This window comes from Cydia strobilella, chromosome 14 (genome assembly GCF_947568885.1).
Source record: "Cydia strobilella chromosome 14, ilCydStro3.1, whole genome shotgun sequence".
Lineage (NCBI taxonomy): Eukaryota > Metazoa > Arthropoda > Insecta > Lepidoptera > Tortricidae > Cydia > Cydia strobilella.
Genome location: NC_086054.1, coordinates 8,775,827 through 8,790,217, shown reverse-complemented (window position 1 = coordinate 8,790,217; position 14,391 = coordinate 8,775,827). Strand labels below are relative to the sequence as shown.

The following is a 14,391-nucleotide window of genomic DNA, read 5'->3' as shown; positions in this document are numbered from 1 at the left end:
GACAACCCCGTGCCGACACTCGCAGCTCGGTCATAAAACTGCGGCGCGCAAAGAAGATTCACGGTTCGTGCGCGGTTATAAGTTTCAATTTTGCTTGCAGGCGGCGAGTGTAGGTATAATTTTGTACCTAAATATGGCTTTTGTGGAGGAGTGAATTTTCGGTACGGTAGTACTATTAGTTATTCTGTGATTATACTACTCAATTTTATAGATCATTTAACGATGACGCCATATTAAATCACCGACGTGCTCATGATCAAATTACACTCGTGAATAAAGAGAACGAGGGTGAAACCGCCCGAGGAGAAAGACTGGCCCGCAATGTTCAGTACCAGATGAATATTTCGAGCGAACACCTGGCGGAAAATTAAAACGAATTTGTGATACCTTACTTGACCGATATTGAATGTTCTACAGGCAAATGACAGAAGGAGTTGAAGGCTTATAAAAAATAGGTGAAGCCTAAAAATAGTTCACGCACATCTTTAGGCTGCTCGCCGAACTTGTTAATAGCCTGCTTGTTGCACTGAGGGAAGGACGTGAGCACGTCCACGCACGCCTCGGCGCCGAACTTGGCCGCGAAGTGCAGCGGCGTCTCGTTCATGCCTTTATCAGGCGTGTTCAGGTAGCGGTCCACTAGGATCGCGGCGAATTCCTGAAATAAATAATATGAAACAAATCATTACTGAATCGAAACACTGTTACATAAAATGATAATAAGACTTCGCTTAGATTCGAATTCGGACATTTCTGACTACATTCGCCAATGCCAATACGTGAACATTCTCAAAATATAAGACATCAATTGACACATTCTATCACGTTGGCTGTATAACCTTATGATCACTACTGAAGGGTTATTGATAGAGATCAATAGAGAGGTAAAGTCTTCTGTACTACGCCGTCAGTGGTTACTGAATAGTCAAACGTCATTTTTTGACAACTCCGCTTCGCGCGTACATCGACATCTACATCAACCGTCACGTATTTAGGCTTAACATGACGGGAAGTCTTTTAGAAAGTTTATAAAAACCATGTTACCTGGATTCCAGTGTGGATGAAATTTACAACGACCAAGATACCCAAGACACCAAGAAACGTTTATAAGACTTGGTTTTGTCTAGTCTGTTTATTATTTATGCATGTAACTTGCAAAAATGTTCTCACCTTGCAACAGTCCGCGTCAGCGTCCAGCCCGTTCAATAGTGCAGACACGAAGGCAAGGTTGCCGACCGTCGTCAGCACGAGATTACACATCTCCGCGTTCAACGCTTTGGCTGCTACGTGCAAAGTGTTGTAACGGGAACCTTGTAAAAGTTGTAAACTAACACTAGATAATATTCTCACCTTGCAACAGTCGGCGTCAGCGTCCAACCCGTACAAGCTCTGCACGAAGGCAGGGTTGCCGACCGACGTCAGCACGAGATTACACATCTCCGCGTTCAACGATTTGGCTGCTACGTACAAAGCATTGTAGCGGGAACTTTGTAAACTAACACTGGATAATATTCTCACCTTGCAACAGTCGGCGTCAGCGTCCAGCCCGTACAAGGTCTGCACGAAGGCAGGGTTGCCGACCGTCGTCAGCACAAGGTTACACATCTCAGCGTTCAACGCTTTAGCTGCTACGTGCAAAGCGTTGTAGCGGGAACCCTCCTGGGAAATAACACTTCGTTTACATATGCGAATAAAAATCGACACGGTACACACCATACAAGGAGTTTAATAGTTTGATGACTTTATAAGATAAGAGAGTTATTTTTCTTTTCGCTGTTCCAATTCGAAACCCGCTTGCAAATCTCAAGTGAGACACAATCCTTAAATGCACGGTGTATTTCACCGGACATTGCAAAATTGTTGCCGATATAAATAAATATTATAGGACAATCTTAGACAAATCGACCTAGCCCCAAAGTAAGCTCAATAAGGCTTGTGTTGGCTTGTGTCAAATTTTAGGATATAGGATGAGCAAAGGTATTATTACCTTTAGACAATTAGAAAAAACATAAAAACCATTAGAAATTTTAACTCATGTTTACTTCCACGGAGTTTTTTTCTAATCTGAAAAGAAACGAAGTCTAATAGTTTCATACCTGCATAATAGCCGGTGTGTTTCCACTGCTGACGAGATACCGGGGGTTGTCCCACACTCTCTCCCTCACAGCGGCCAGCAGTCCCTTCTCGATCGACTTCCGAAGCGCCACCATATCCTGGGGCGATGGCGCCTTGAATGGATATGGCTTTTCGCCCATTAGAGCTGGAATTAAAAAGAAAATAAGGATTTATATTTAAATATCTGGGAAACAGTTAAGGCTGAGGTCACAATGCACTCCATTACACTTGCCAAGACTGGTTAGGAGTGAAAGAGATGACATTATGACCTTAACAGCCAAGATCCCATTTTTTAATGCTAGATTAGAAGTATAGGCACAGGTGTGAAACAGCGTTTGAAACGCGCTTGACTAATGGCGTTCTATACAAGTGTTAAAGGGATGGTGGGTTACCGCTCCTCCATACAAACATATTAGTCCCCATTTTTATTCCTGGATATGGACATTATGGAAAATATTTCTACATAATTTATTGTAAATAGACCATAGCTATGCCCCCTCGTTTGACTACTTAGTTCATCCCTTTTCGTCTTATGATAAGGCTTTAGACACCAATAAGTTGACGAAATGACGCAGTGGGTCTATTTTCAACTGTATTTAGGGTTTTCTAACAAATATTCATTATAAATTACAATCGTTTTTAGGGTTCCGTACCCAAAGGGTAAAAACGGGACCCTATTACCAAGACTTCGCTGTCTGTCACCAGGCTGTATCTCGAACCGTGATGATGATGATGACCGTTGAAATTTTTACAGATGACGTATTTCTGTTGCCGCTATAATAACAAATACTAAAAATTACGGAACCGTCGGTGCGCGAGTCCGACTCGCACTTGGCCGGTTTTTTTTTAATATACAAAATTTGCTGTCTTTCAAAGTTTGCCTGTTTTCAAATAGACAATTAGTCTTATGTCCGCGTTACTGATATATGAATAATGGCTTCAAATATCTAGTTTTTTGTGGCATCCTGCCAATGCCATGTTTGTTATTATGCAATATTAATATACTTATGTATTAGTATTATGCAATATTATGGAGTTGATGACTCAGATGTACATTACAATAATAATATTATACATATCTCTAAAAGGCTCTAGACCAGCCCATTGCAATTATTAGATGGCATTTAATATACTATAGTTATTTTTTTCTGGCAGGTGATCATAATCAAAGATAGATATAACTCCGTAATAGATGGATACAGTCTAAGGAAAAAACGTGCCTCGAAAATCAAGAAAATTTGATTCTCGATCAGAGGGCGCTACTAGCTTTGGCCTACTGTCCTATAGATGGCGTTGATGGTTTCGTTTGTTGTTTAACAATTTTAACGCATATCAGTGAAAGAACATGGGTCGAAATCATAAAAATAATTAATGCAAATAAAAAAAATCATTTATCCATATTTAAATAAATTTTATCGTATTTTTATAAATCTTCATTTTTAGTTTTAAGGTGTGTCGATAGATGGCAGTGAATTTACTGGGGTTACAAAATTTACGATGACAGTACCGCTCTATCTTATTATATCCTCTTTGTCATAATATAAGAAGTACAAGCGATTAAGTACAATAGTGTTAATTTATGTTGACCTATATCAATAAAGCTAAGCCATGATAAAAATTTTCCTTATTACAAACGATATAATGGCAGTTTTTGCTTGCAATGGTTACGTATTTTATGTCGTTATCACGCGAGTATTAACAACAATATTCTTAGCTGACGATCATTGGACCGTGTGTCTGTGCCATAAGGTTCAAATGTTGTCAGTAAACGGTGCTGGCGACGGTACCTAGCGTGACTAATGGTATTTACGCACGCCTCTACATTAACACCCATCTAATAAATAAGACATAATAGGTTAGCTAATAAGTATCCAATTACTTTAGCTGTTGCCCAAGTAATTCTAACGTATGACATTCATTCCTAATGAAAAACCTCGTACCGCCAGCTACAAGCAGCTGAAGTTTTCAAAATGACCTGCAGATACTTTTATTATATTAGCAATAAAATAGTGTTCAGTTCATTTTGGACACCTCGTCCGGTTAGCTAGGTATTTACAGTTCTACTATTTCTGTATTTTCGGTACAGTTAATTCGCATGCTAAAACAAGGCATGACCATATTTATAAACTCGTAAAATCCTTAAGTTTAAGCTCAAAATATATGGTAATTTATTTTCCCCTCACTAGCTCGGAAAGCCGTCTTTTATCCTTTAAAACAAGCGGGGAAAAACGCATTTTATCCACTAGTGGGGAAAGTAATTTGACCTTGGATGGAGCGTGTTTAAGTAGCTTGACAGATAACAAAACGTAAAACGCTCATAATAATGGTTCGTTCGATATTAGTTATCATTAAATAAATGGTTTGAGAATCTAATAAAAAATACCAGATTTAGCTTTATTGAATGATTTTAAGTCATAAACCTTAAAATTCCATAATAAACGTTTGTTTTTCAATAATTATGTTAAATATAATTCTGAACGCACAAGTTAAGTCGATGCAATTTTAAAACGCATCATTGACATTTCATACGTTAGAAATGTCAACATTATCAACAAAAAATTTACTTAAAAACTTCTTACGTAAAAGTACAGAATTTCCAGTTTTTTTTTTGTTATAATATCGTTAAAAAATTAGTGATTCCAGTTGATGAAGATGATCTAAAGCCTGTGGATGTTGCACTTTCCTCGCTATAGTGAGGGGAAAAGTTTTGTGTTACACACGGGTGCAAATGTATTTTACTTCTCGTGTGTTAAAACACTCGCGGGTAAAATACAACTTTGCACCCTTGTATAACAAATAACTATTATTTATTTATGTTAAGTTGGGCGTCCGCTAGCTGGCGCGGGCGGGTGCACGGAGCCAGCGCACGCACGCGGGTGCCATCGTAGGTAAAATCCGTCGCACGCGTTCGTGCCAGTTAGCGTTGCTCATATTATTTATTATTAATCCGCTCATTCGCTCCGTGCAACCGCGCTCGTTAGCGGACGCCCGTAAGGTCTCGTGGGAGAAGATGCCTATGTCACCGTGATGTTTCTACATGTACAATGTCCTAATGGATCTAACTCGCAAGTGGCGCCAACTAACGGGCAGAATAATAATAACAAATCATTATCTAAAGACAAACAATTCAATTTCACCCGGAAATAGTACAAGATAACATTTTCATATAAACATTTATGTTATTGTAGAAAATAATTATCATTCAGGTTATCCCTGTTATCAATAATAGATACGAAAGGAGGTCAATTGTTATCAGAAGAAAGCTTAGTAAACAGATAATTTATGAAACGTATTTTATATATAAATTCATTGTGTAATATTTATATGCTTTAATATCCCTGGAGCCGGTGGTCCCGGGTTCGAATCTCGGTAAGGGTATTTATTTATGTGGTGACACAGATATTTGTTCCTGAGTCATGGTTGTTTTACGTATTTAAGTATTTATATCACTACACCTTATAAAACCGGTAAACTCAAAAACTACTGAACGGATTTTCATGCGGTTTTCAGCTATCAATAGAGTGAGTTTAGGTTTACCCGTGCGAAGCCGGGGCTGGTCAACTAGTTATACCCAAAGCAGTGCATGGAGACGTGAGAAACAAAGAGATTATAAATTTAATAGTGGAAAAATTACTGCCTTGGGTGAGACTTGAACTCACGGCCTCTGGATCGATACTCCAGCGCTCTGCCAACTGAGCCACCAAGACCTCATCTATAGTCAGCAAAACTAGTAGTTTGCTGACTATGGATGAGGTCTTGAGAGTATCGATCCAGAGGCCGTGAGTTCAAGTCTCACCCAAGGCAGTAATTTTTCCACTTTTAAATTTATTCTAAGCTTAATAGGATCGATCGCAGACGTTTCTGCTTGTTAAAAATTAATAAAGAGATTATATTAATTGACTTCGTAACCAAGTTATTACCAATCAGGGCAATGCCCCGAACAAATAAGGCGTCTTGTATCGAAATCTCGACCACTAATTACATACGAAACAAAGTAGGTACCTACATACTTCAGGTACTCGTAGGCTAATGATTCATAAGTCTTATTTCAATTTCATATTTTCTGATACGATCCAGTTATGGCAGTTATGTGGGATTATTAACTGCCTGATAACTTAACTAAAATCCAACACCTACACAATATTAACTTCAACATACAAAACATATGAAAATGTTCACAGTTTAGCAAGGCAGCCTTAGAAATAAGATTAGAGCGTTTTAATGGCACCGTTCGCCATTTACATGCAGTCATTAACAGTCACTAGCACACGTTTCAGTTACACGTGACGGTTTTGTCTTACGTCTTATTTAACCTGGATTATGCAAACGAGCACACGTAATAATAGAAGTTAGTTGCATGTGGGTTCCAATTCAAAATGAAGGTACAACTTTCTCTCATCTTAGCGTTTGTCCCGGTTGCGTCATTAGCTACTGCTTCGGAACTCCTCCCTGACTTTTTCTCCTCCGACTCGCGGTCTCCGTCATTCTGTTTTGTGACTATTACTTTCATAATCAACGCAGCTCTTTAAAAATGAGGGCTGAAAAGAGGACTAAAAATTAAAACTGTATACGCTACGTGAACAATGGATTTGGTCCACTTAATGACGTCCTCGATCCAATCCAAGCCACTGCGAAGCAATGCACGACCGTGAGCCGGCATAATAAGCAGGGTGTAAAACGGGAATATGGATCCCTTGTTTGCTCAGTCAGTTCAGTCTTAACAAACAGGTGGCTGTGATGTCAGCCAAGAAAGGGTCACCCTACCTATCATTAATGAACGTAATTACGTTTAATGTTCTCACCACCGCACAGTACAAGCTTGTTAAGGGTGTCGCCGTCGGTTTTTACTCTCCTCATCCCATCCTCATTATTATAACTTTCATCGTCTCTGTCGTACATATCTGTCATCTGTACTAATAAGTCTTAGGGCCACTTGCACCGTTCACTAACCCGGGGTTAACCGGTTAAACCTGAAGCTACCATGGTTACCAGTACAATTTGGCACTGGGTTAACGGTTTAACCGGTTAAACCCGGGTTGGCCGGGTTAGTGGGACGGTGCAAGTGGCGCTTATGCAAGTGTTACTCACAGCAGTCACAGCTATCATTGCCATCCGTGGTGTCCGCCGGAAAAACACAGACACAGCCTCCTTCCGGTCATGGAAAGCCTTAAACCTGCCCAGTTTATTGTAGCGCCGAACCAGTTTAGCGCCTCCGCCATGTTATCAAATGTAGAACACTCTAATATGAGCCACGCTAGTGTGACACCTCCGCACATCCCAAGTGGCGTAGCTAGATAATAACCTAAGAAATTTATAATAATATTTTAAAGTCTTATGAAAGTATCACTCACAGCTATCATTGCCATCCGTGGTAGCCGCAGGCTCGGCCCCGCGCAGCGCGAAAGACACGGCCTCCTTCCGGTCATGGAAAGACTTGAACCGGCCCAGTTTGTAGCGCCGGACTAACTCTAGCGCCTCCGCTTTGTTTTCGTACACGTGTATTGCTTCTGTGAAAATGTTATAAGGTCATTGAGGGGCTAATTGCAATTAACATAAATATTAGCCATGAGCTGAATTGATGGAAAACTTTTTTCGCTCTCTCTCTATCAGCAATGAGGCAACGAGGATAAAGATGCATGCTGCCAAAAACAGCTAAAAAGGCTGGGACATGTAACTTTTATTTATTTAAACTTTATTGCACAAACAAAGAGAAATGTACAAATGGCGGACTTAATGCCAAAAGGCATTTTTTTATAATATTATCTTCTATGAAAAACCCTTTATATGTGCAATTATATAAAAAAAAAATTAAATTTCCTTAAGTAGCGGAATTATCAGTACGGCAATAATAAGTAGTCATCTTTTTTTTTCATATTATCTGCATTAATTACTTATTTTACAGTCAAATATGAAATATCCATTATCTATTATAGCTTTTTAATATTTTGTGTTCTACAATGTATCGATATTACGTGTATCGAAGTTGATAAATAAAAACTACCTACAGTTCAAAAATGCCACAATAATTCCGGTCTCTGATTATTATGGTGGAAGAAAAGAGTCATGGTGCCATTGCATACATCTCTGCATCTATAACACCTGCATAGTTTTGATATTGTTGTTTAGAAGAAAGAATCCATTCACCAGAAGCCTACAAATCATTATAGAAGAAAGTAGATAAAAAACTAAAATAATAATAATTGTATATAAACATTTTGTCTGTTTATTTGACATCAAGTTGTTTATATACAATAAAAGACGGCGCTCATTGAATGGACCATTGAATTATTAAAGATTGCTATTAAAGAAAGGAATGATTGCAATTGTATTAATGACATACAAGATAACAACTAAATACCTATGACACACTTTACTTGAGATGGGCTAATTGAATTAAATTCAATTGAAAATAGCCTTTACCTATTAACAACCTTATAAATTACATATAAAGAAATTTTGGTTTCTGAAAGTAAGTGTAAATAATAATGTTTATATTAGACAACGGTTTTTTGGTAGTCATACTGTCCGGCATAGGCATCCCCAAGTGTGCACCATAACCATTGCTCCATTGCTAACCTCGTCCAACATGTTCCTGCCACCTTTTTGATATTGTCTTCCCATTTTCGATATTGTCTGCCTCTACATCTTTTTTTATGGGCTGATTATTTGGTAATTATTCGGTATTCGGCATATTTGGCAAGTTTCCCAATGTTCGTATTCCGCCGAATTATTTGGTTAAAATTCTGTTTGTCCAGTTAAAAATGTTAAAAATAAAATAAAAAACTATAAAATGTTAGCTCCCCCACAAAATTTTTGAAGTACTCTAAACATCATTAAACATCAAACATTTATTCAGCAAATAGGCCACAGGGGCACTTTTACATGTCAATTTTTACAAACAATAAAATTAACCCAAAATTACAAAAAACAATTACATAAATATTAAAAATACATAAATATTAAAAATTACATAATTACATAGATCTCGGAAGATCTAAAGTGGGAAGAGCACATATCTACAATGGTTAAGAAAGCCAGAAGCATGATTTACCTCATTAGGAAAGCTTTCAAGACCTTAACACCGGATATGATGCTAAAAATATACAAGACATACGTCAGACCCATACTGGAGTATGCGTTTCAAGTCTGGAGTCCTTACTTTGCCAAGGACATTGAGATGCTGGAGAAGGTTCAACGGAGTTTCACGAAACTGCCAAGGCAACTTAAAAACAAGCCATATGAGGAGAGACTAAAGGAACTGAAACTCACTACCTTAAAGAACCGCAGAGAACGCGGAGACCTAATAGAGTTACAAAATACTATCTGGGCACTATGACCTCAAGGATTTTCAAGAGATGTTCAAGCGCAACAACAGCGATCGTCTGAGAGGTCATCACTTAAAGCTAGAAAGGCATAGGTCTCACAGTAACCCTTACAAACACTTTCTGAGCAACCGAGTAGTAAGGGCTTGGAACAAACTCCCGGAAGACGTAGTTTCAGCACAAAATGTGAACCAGTTTAAAAATAAATTAGACAAGCATAACACTACATCTAATACTCGTTCATGATATATATCTTTATGATTACTGGATACAGGCCATATCAGTTGCCATAACTGCCTGCCTGCTTATTAAATAATAATAATAAATATAAATGTTAAATTACACAAGAAAAAAAAAACTAATAAAAACTATACAAATATCAGAACTTACAGAAGTACTAAAATTGTTTAGAGATGTAAAAGTCTCTAGATGTCAGAGATAAAATATATATAATAATAAAAAAGATCATCAAATGATCTTTCTTCCATCAGGTTACAGTTTCCCGTTGTCATTAAAATAGGTGTGTGTCGGTCATGAACTAAGAACTGTTAAGAATGAAATCCCGTGAAGAATCAAAAGGAACTAAATCTTTTTGCACGCTCTTAATTCTTAATTGGTCTTTAGGTCCATTAGTTCAGTATTGGAGATTGCTTGACTGAGTGAAACGAAAAATGGACAGAAAGAAACGGTTCACAATGGCGCTACCACAAGTGTGAACGAGATCAAAGAACGACATAACACGCCAAAGCCCGAAAAGTATAAAGAAAAAAAACTATTTTTCTCTATATTTTGATTTTTTTTGTTGTCATATTGTAGAACTTGAATTGATTCCTATTCATTCCCAGCTCTCAACAAGTTCAACAATGGAACTGAACTAAAGGAGCTAAAAGACGATTGACCGAGAGTTGAGCACTCTGTAGTGAACGAGCAGGCACAAGCCTACATGATTAGACATGTTGAATCTATAGGATGTTTTGACTATATGGAGAGTTGGAAATTTCCGTAAGTTTCCCTTGCTTCGCTTCGCGTATTAACCTCATTGTTTCTTGGGAATGCCAAGGAAGCGGTTTATCTTTGGCTGCTAATGTAATTAAAGCGTTTTCAAAAGGTTTATTAGACTTATACAGATGAACCGAATAATTTGGCCGAATATTCTCCATATTCGGCCCATCTCTACTTGATACCTACTTAGAAATATAAACTTCTTGGTTACTAGGATGTTAAATCTGTGACGACCGGGTTGGCCTAGTGGGTAGTGACCCTGCCTGTGAAGCCGATGGTCCTGGGTTCGAATCCCGGTAAGGGCATTTATTTGTGTGATGAGCACAGATATTTGTTCCTGAGTCATGGGTGTTTTCTATGTATTTAAGTATTTATATATTATATATATCGTTGCCTGAGTACCCATAACACAAGCCTCCTTAGGCTTACCGTGGGACTTAGTCAATCTGTGTAAGAATGCTATAATATTTATTTATTTATTTATTTAAATCTTATAATACATGGAAGTATTGCTAGTAACAGATGTTTGAAAATTTAAAAGTTTACCTTCATCAGGGCCCTTTTTAATTTCGCAAGGAATGTACACCCCGTAGTACGTCATCGGGGGCTCCGTAGGCGTCGGGCTCACGGCTGCGCTCCTCTTCAAAGTGTCCAATCGCAAAAGGCGACTTAACAAGCCCATAGCTCCTTCCCTCTTTTCGGGCGGCGACGTGGATATCTCGTCCTTCATTCCTCCTATATCCTTGTTACACTCCGGTATAATGACGGCTTTCGACATCACGTCCAACTGAAAACAATAAACAAAACAATGTTTTGTTTGTGACGCAAAAATGTTAATACAACCTCGAGTTTATTTTTAAGATCGTGTGCCATTAACATATTCTTCTCAACTTACCTTGAGTAAACAAGATATCATAAGACTGATAAGACCATAGTTGCAGCGCTTGCTATTGACCAGTGTTTATTTTTTTAGTACATGGTGCGTGAGAATGTACGCCCAGTCAGTAAATTACGGATGTATTTTAAAAACAGACAAAAATGCGTTGCTCGAAAAGGGTGACGTTTGCTTTAACTTTTTTTTTATTTCGTTCTGAAATCAAACTTCGAACCGATATTAATATTTTCATATTGTTATTTGTTTCCCAAATCCAATCTATGGCTATCGTAATATTTCTTAAAATGTACAGTATTGATTTTTAGTTTTATTTGCTTTACATTATTTTAATCGTAAAATAAACCGGTAAAATTTATGTTTTTAAATGTTGTCTATACCAAGAGACATCATTTTATTTCATTTCCGAACGAACTATTGCAGCGGTGTCAGCATGGTTGCATTTTTATCACCTGTCACTATGCCTATCACTTTCGCACTTACTTGTTAGAACGTGACAGGCGATAAAAATGCTACCGTGCTTAGCCCGCAGAGGTTGCCATGTCAATAAAAAAACCGCAAGTTAAAAAATTCCAAGGTGGTTGAAAATAATTCAACGAATTTTCCAGTTTCCACTTACAGTAAATTAAACAAAGAAAGGTAATGGAAAACATTTAGGAAACCGGACTATAATCCCGATAAGGCCTAGTTTTCCTTCTGGGTTGGAAGGTCAGAAGCAGTGTTGAGTGTTGGCCGAACGTTAATTGCAAAAACCAGTACAAATTGAACCGTAAACAGTAACAGACGGTTACAGTTTACGGTTCAATTTGTACTGGTTATTTGCAATTAACATTAGGCCAACACTGGTCAGAAGGCTTTCTTAAGAACTAGTGCCTACGCCAATTATTGGGATTTTGGGATTAGTTGCCACTGCCAGGCGGAACTCAGGCTCCCATGGGCCATGGCAAAAAACCGGGACAACAGTAGCTTCCTACTGCTGTCCCGGTTTTTTGCTACAGCTCATTAGTAAATAAAACAGACAATGAGAGCTTTAATAAAGGTCTATTCACAAGTTCATTTTTTTTTCTTTTTGTTTTTCTTGCCAACATTATTATTGCCATTTACAATATTGTTAACTTCCTTTTGAATAGCAAAAGCATACAAGTTTGAATTAATTTTCTTCAGATTTTCTATTTCCGTTTTATATTTATCTTCATTGTCTTTATATTCATTCTCTGCTACTATACTAATATTTTGTTCATAGTCTTCTCCAGTTGAAATTGGCCAGAAGTTATTTTTTTTATTTATTATTACTTCAAGTTCAATGTGGTCTTCTGAAGTTTCCAAAGACCTTTCTAAAGAGTGAAGAACTATGCTTGGTTTGAACTCTTGCTTATAAATGGCTGGGTAATTTGTGGTAAAATAAGCATTTGTTACAGGTCCTTTGTGTTTTATAGTTCTTATTGGTTGCCTGCTTGCAATATGCCAAAGTAATACCCGCTCATCATTTGATGCAGACATCAATGTCTCACCATCAAGAGAGACTGACAAACAGTTCACAACTGACTTATGTCCAGTGAAAACTGGAGTATTCTCTGTATTAACCAGTAGGTCCCTGGTTCTCGGAGGGTTTGTTAGACTTATTTGGAAGATCTTTCCCTCTGTAGTCCCAATAAACATACTCAACTCTAGGACATCCATTGTAACTGCTGACAAGGGAACATCAAAGACTAGATTCAGCAGCATCTCTCCTGATGCTAAATCATATACTTTGCATGATCTGTCTCCTGACACAGAGCAAAGTCGGCCATGCATGCCTGTTTTGCTTACATATAAGTCTGCAACAGGCAGAGAGTGGTCTGAAAATATGTAGACAGGATCATGTTGACCTGCTGTGGTTTGAGTCACTAGTTCAGCCTCAGGATTAGCAGCAACGGTAGCTAAAGACCATACCATAACCATTCCATCTTCTGCTGCCGACACGAAAAATCTTCCATCTGGTGTAAACTTTAACAGTACCACTTTCTGGTAGTGTCTACTTATTATTGACAATAGGCTGCCAGAAGCGATCTGCCATAAATAAATCTTTTCATCAATGCCTGCCACGCAAAACGCTCCATCGGGACTAAACGCAAAAGCACTTGCTTTTCCTGGCAGAATGAACCGCATACCTTGTATTGTTTGATGCGAATTCAAGGGCCAGATGTGTAATATCGGTTTTGTTTTCTCTACGGCTGCTATGTAGTCGCTTCCGACGAATGAAAGGGTTTTTGCTTCAGATGTTCCACCGCCTTTGTATGTTTTGAGATTCGTGCCAGTATGAGGATCCCAAATGCAGCTAGTCCATAAAGCATTGTTTGAATCAGTTGTCACTAACACTTCTAATAAGCTAGACATGCTGTTTATCTTAAAATACGTATTCTGTATTCGTAAAGTATGAATTTTGCACGTGGTTTTGAAATAAGTACAACAACAATCTTCACAACTTTTTTTTTTCAAGTGACATACAGTAAAATGTAAATGATTGTTGCCAGCAGTTGCCAGAATAACTAATTATGCTTAAGTTATTGTTGAATGCGATTTAACAGTATAAAAGAGCTGTGTGTGATATGATGTTGAAAAATAATTAATTTTAATAATTAATTAGTTGTGCAGTGTTAACTTTAATCATATGATTATGTATAATTGAAACTTAAAACATAAATTTCAATGGAAAGCAAAGTTAAAAATAGGGGGTAAAGTAAAACGCTTCAAGATCAGCCAATCATAGAACATTATTCCAATGGCAGAAATTCAGTGTTTACGTCAAAATTGTTGTCAAAAGTGACAGGAACATTGCCTGTAATTGTATTATCCGGTATCACTATTTCGTGTGAACTATTCTGTTAAATTTCTGGGTTCAACTATATCAAACCTTCAATCAACATGTTTAAGAAGTAAGTGATAGTTATTAATTTACCGGATAATTTTAATTTAAACATCTATTCTTTTGCTTTTAAGGTTATAATTTGTGACTCCTATAAGTCCTATAAGAAAACTACTCGGTTATTGGTCGATTGTCAGTCTCAGCCCAATATCCAATCA

General features: G+C 37.7%; 3 protein-coding genes across 3 annotated transcripts in view; 1 reads left to right on the top strand and 2 right to left on the bottom strand.

The window, feature by feature from the left end:
* Positions 1–11,653, bottom strand: part of LOC134747133 (ankyrin repeat and LEM domain-containing protein 2 homolog) — a 33,940-nt gene extending 22,287 nt beyond the window's left edge. The window contains exons 1-6 of the mRNA XM_063681714.1: positions 11,332–11,653; positions 10,983–11,223; positions 7,464–7,619; positions 2,094–2,257; positions 1,516–1,656; positions 482–655 (exon numbers count right to left, since the gene is read on the bottom strand). Coding sequence (XP_063537784.1) covers positions 482–655; positions 1,516–1,656; positions 2,094–2,257; positions 7,464–7,619; positions 10,983–11,223; positions 11,332–11,352 — 897 coding nt within the window. The 5' untranslated portion in view covers positions 11,353–11,653. The remainder of the gene's footprint in view (positions 1–481; positions 656–1,515; positions 1,657–2,093; positions 2,258–7,463; positions 7,620–10,982; positions 11,224–11,331) is intronic.
* A 699-nt stretch (positions 11,654–12,352) lies between these two features.
* LOC134747114 (WD repeat-containing protein 18) lies at positions 12,353–13,818 on the bottom strand. Its single transcript, XM_063681691.1, has one exon. The coding sequence runs from the start codon at positions 13,702–13,704 to the stop codon at positions 12,382–12,384; it is 1,323 nt and encodes a 440-aa protein (XP_063537761.1). The 5' UTR covers positions 13,705–13,818; the 3' UTR covers positions 12,353–12,381.
* A 281-nt stretch (positions 13,819–14,099) lies between these two features.
* LOC134747129 (malignant T-cell-amplified sequence 1 homolog) overlaps positions 14,100–14,391 on the top strand; it is a 48,395-nt gene continuing 48,103 nt past the window's right edge. The window contains exon 1 of the mRNA XM_063681709.1: positions 14,100–14,243. Coding sequence (XP_063537779.1) covers positions 14,233–14,243 — 11 coding nt within the window. The 5' untranslated portion in view covers positions 14,100–14,232. The remainder of the gene's footprint in view (positions 14,244–14,391) is intronic.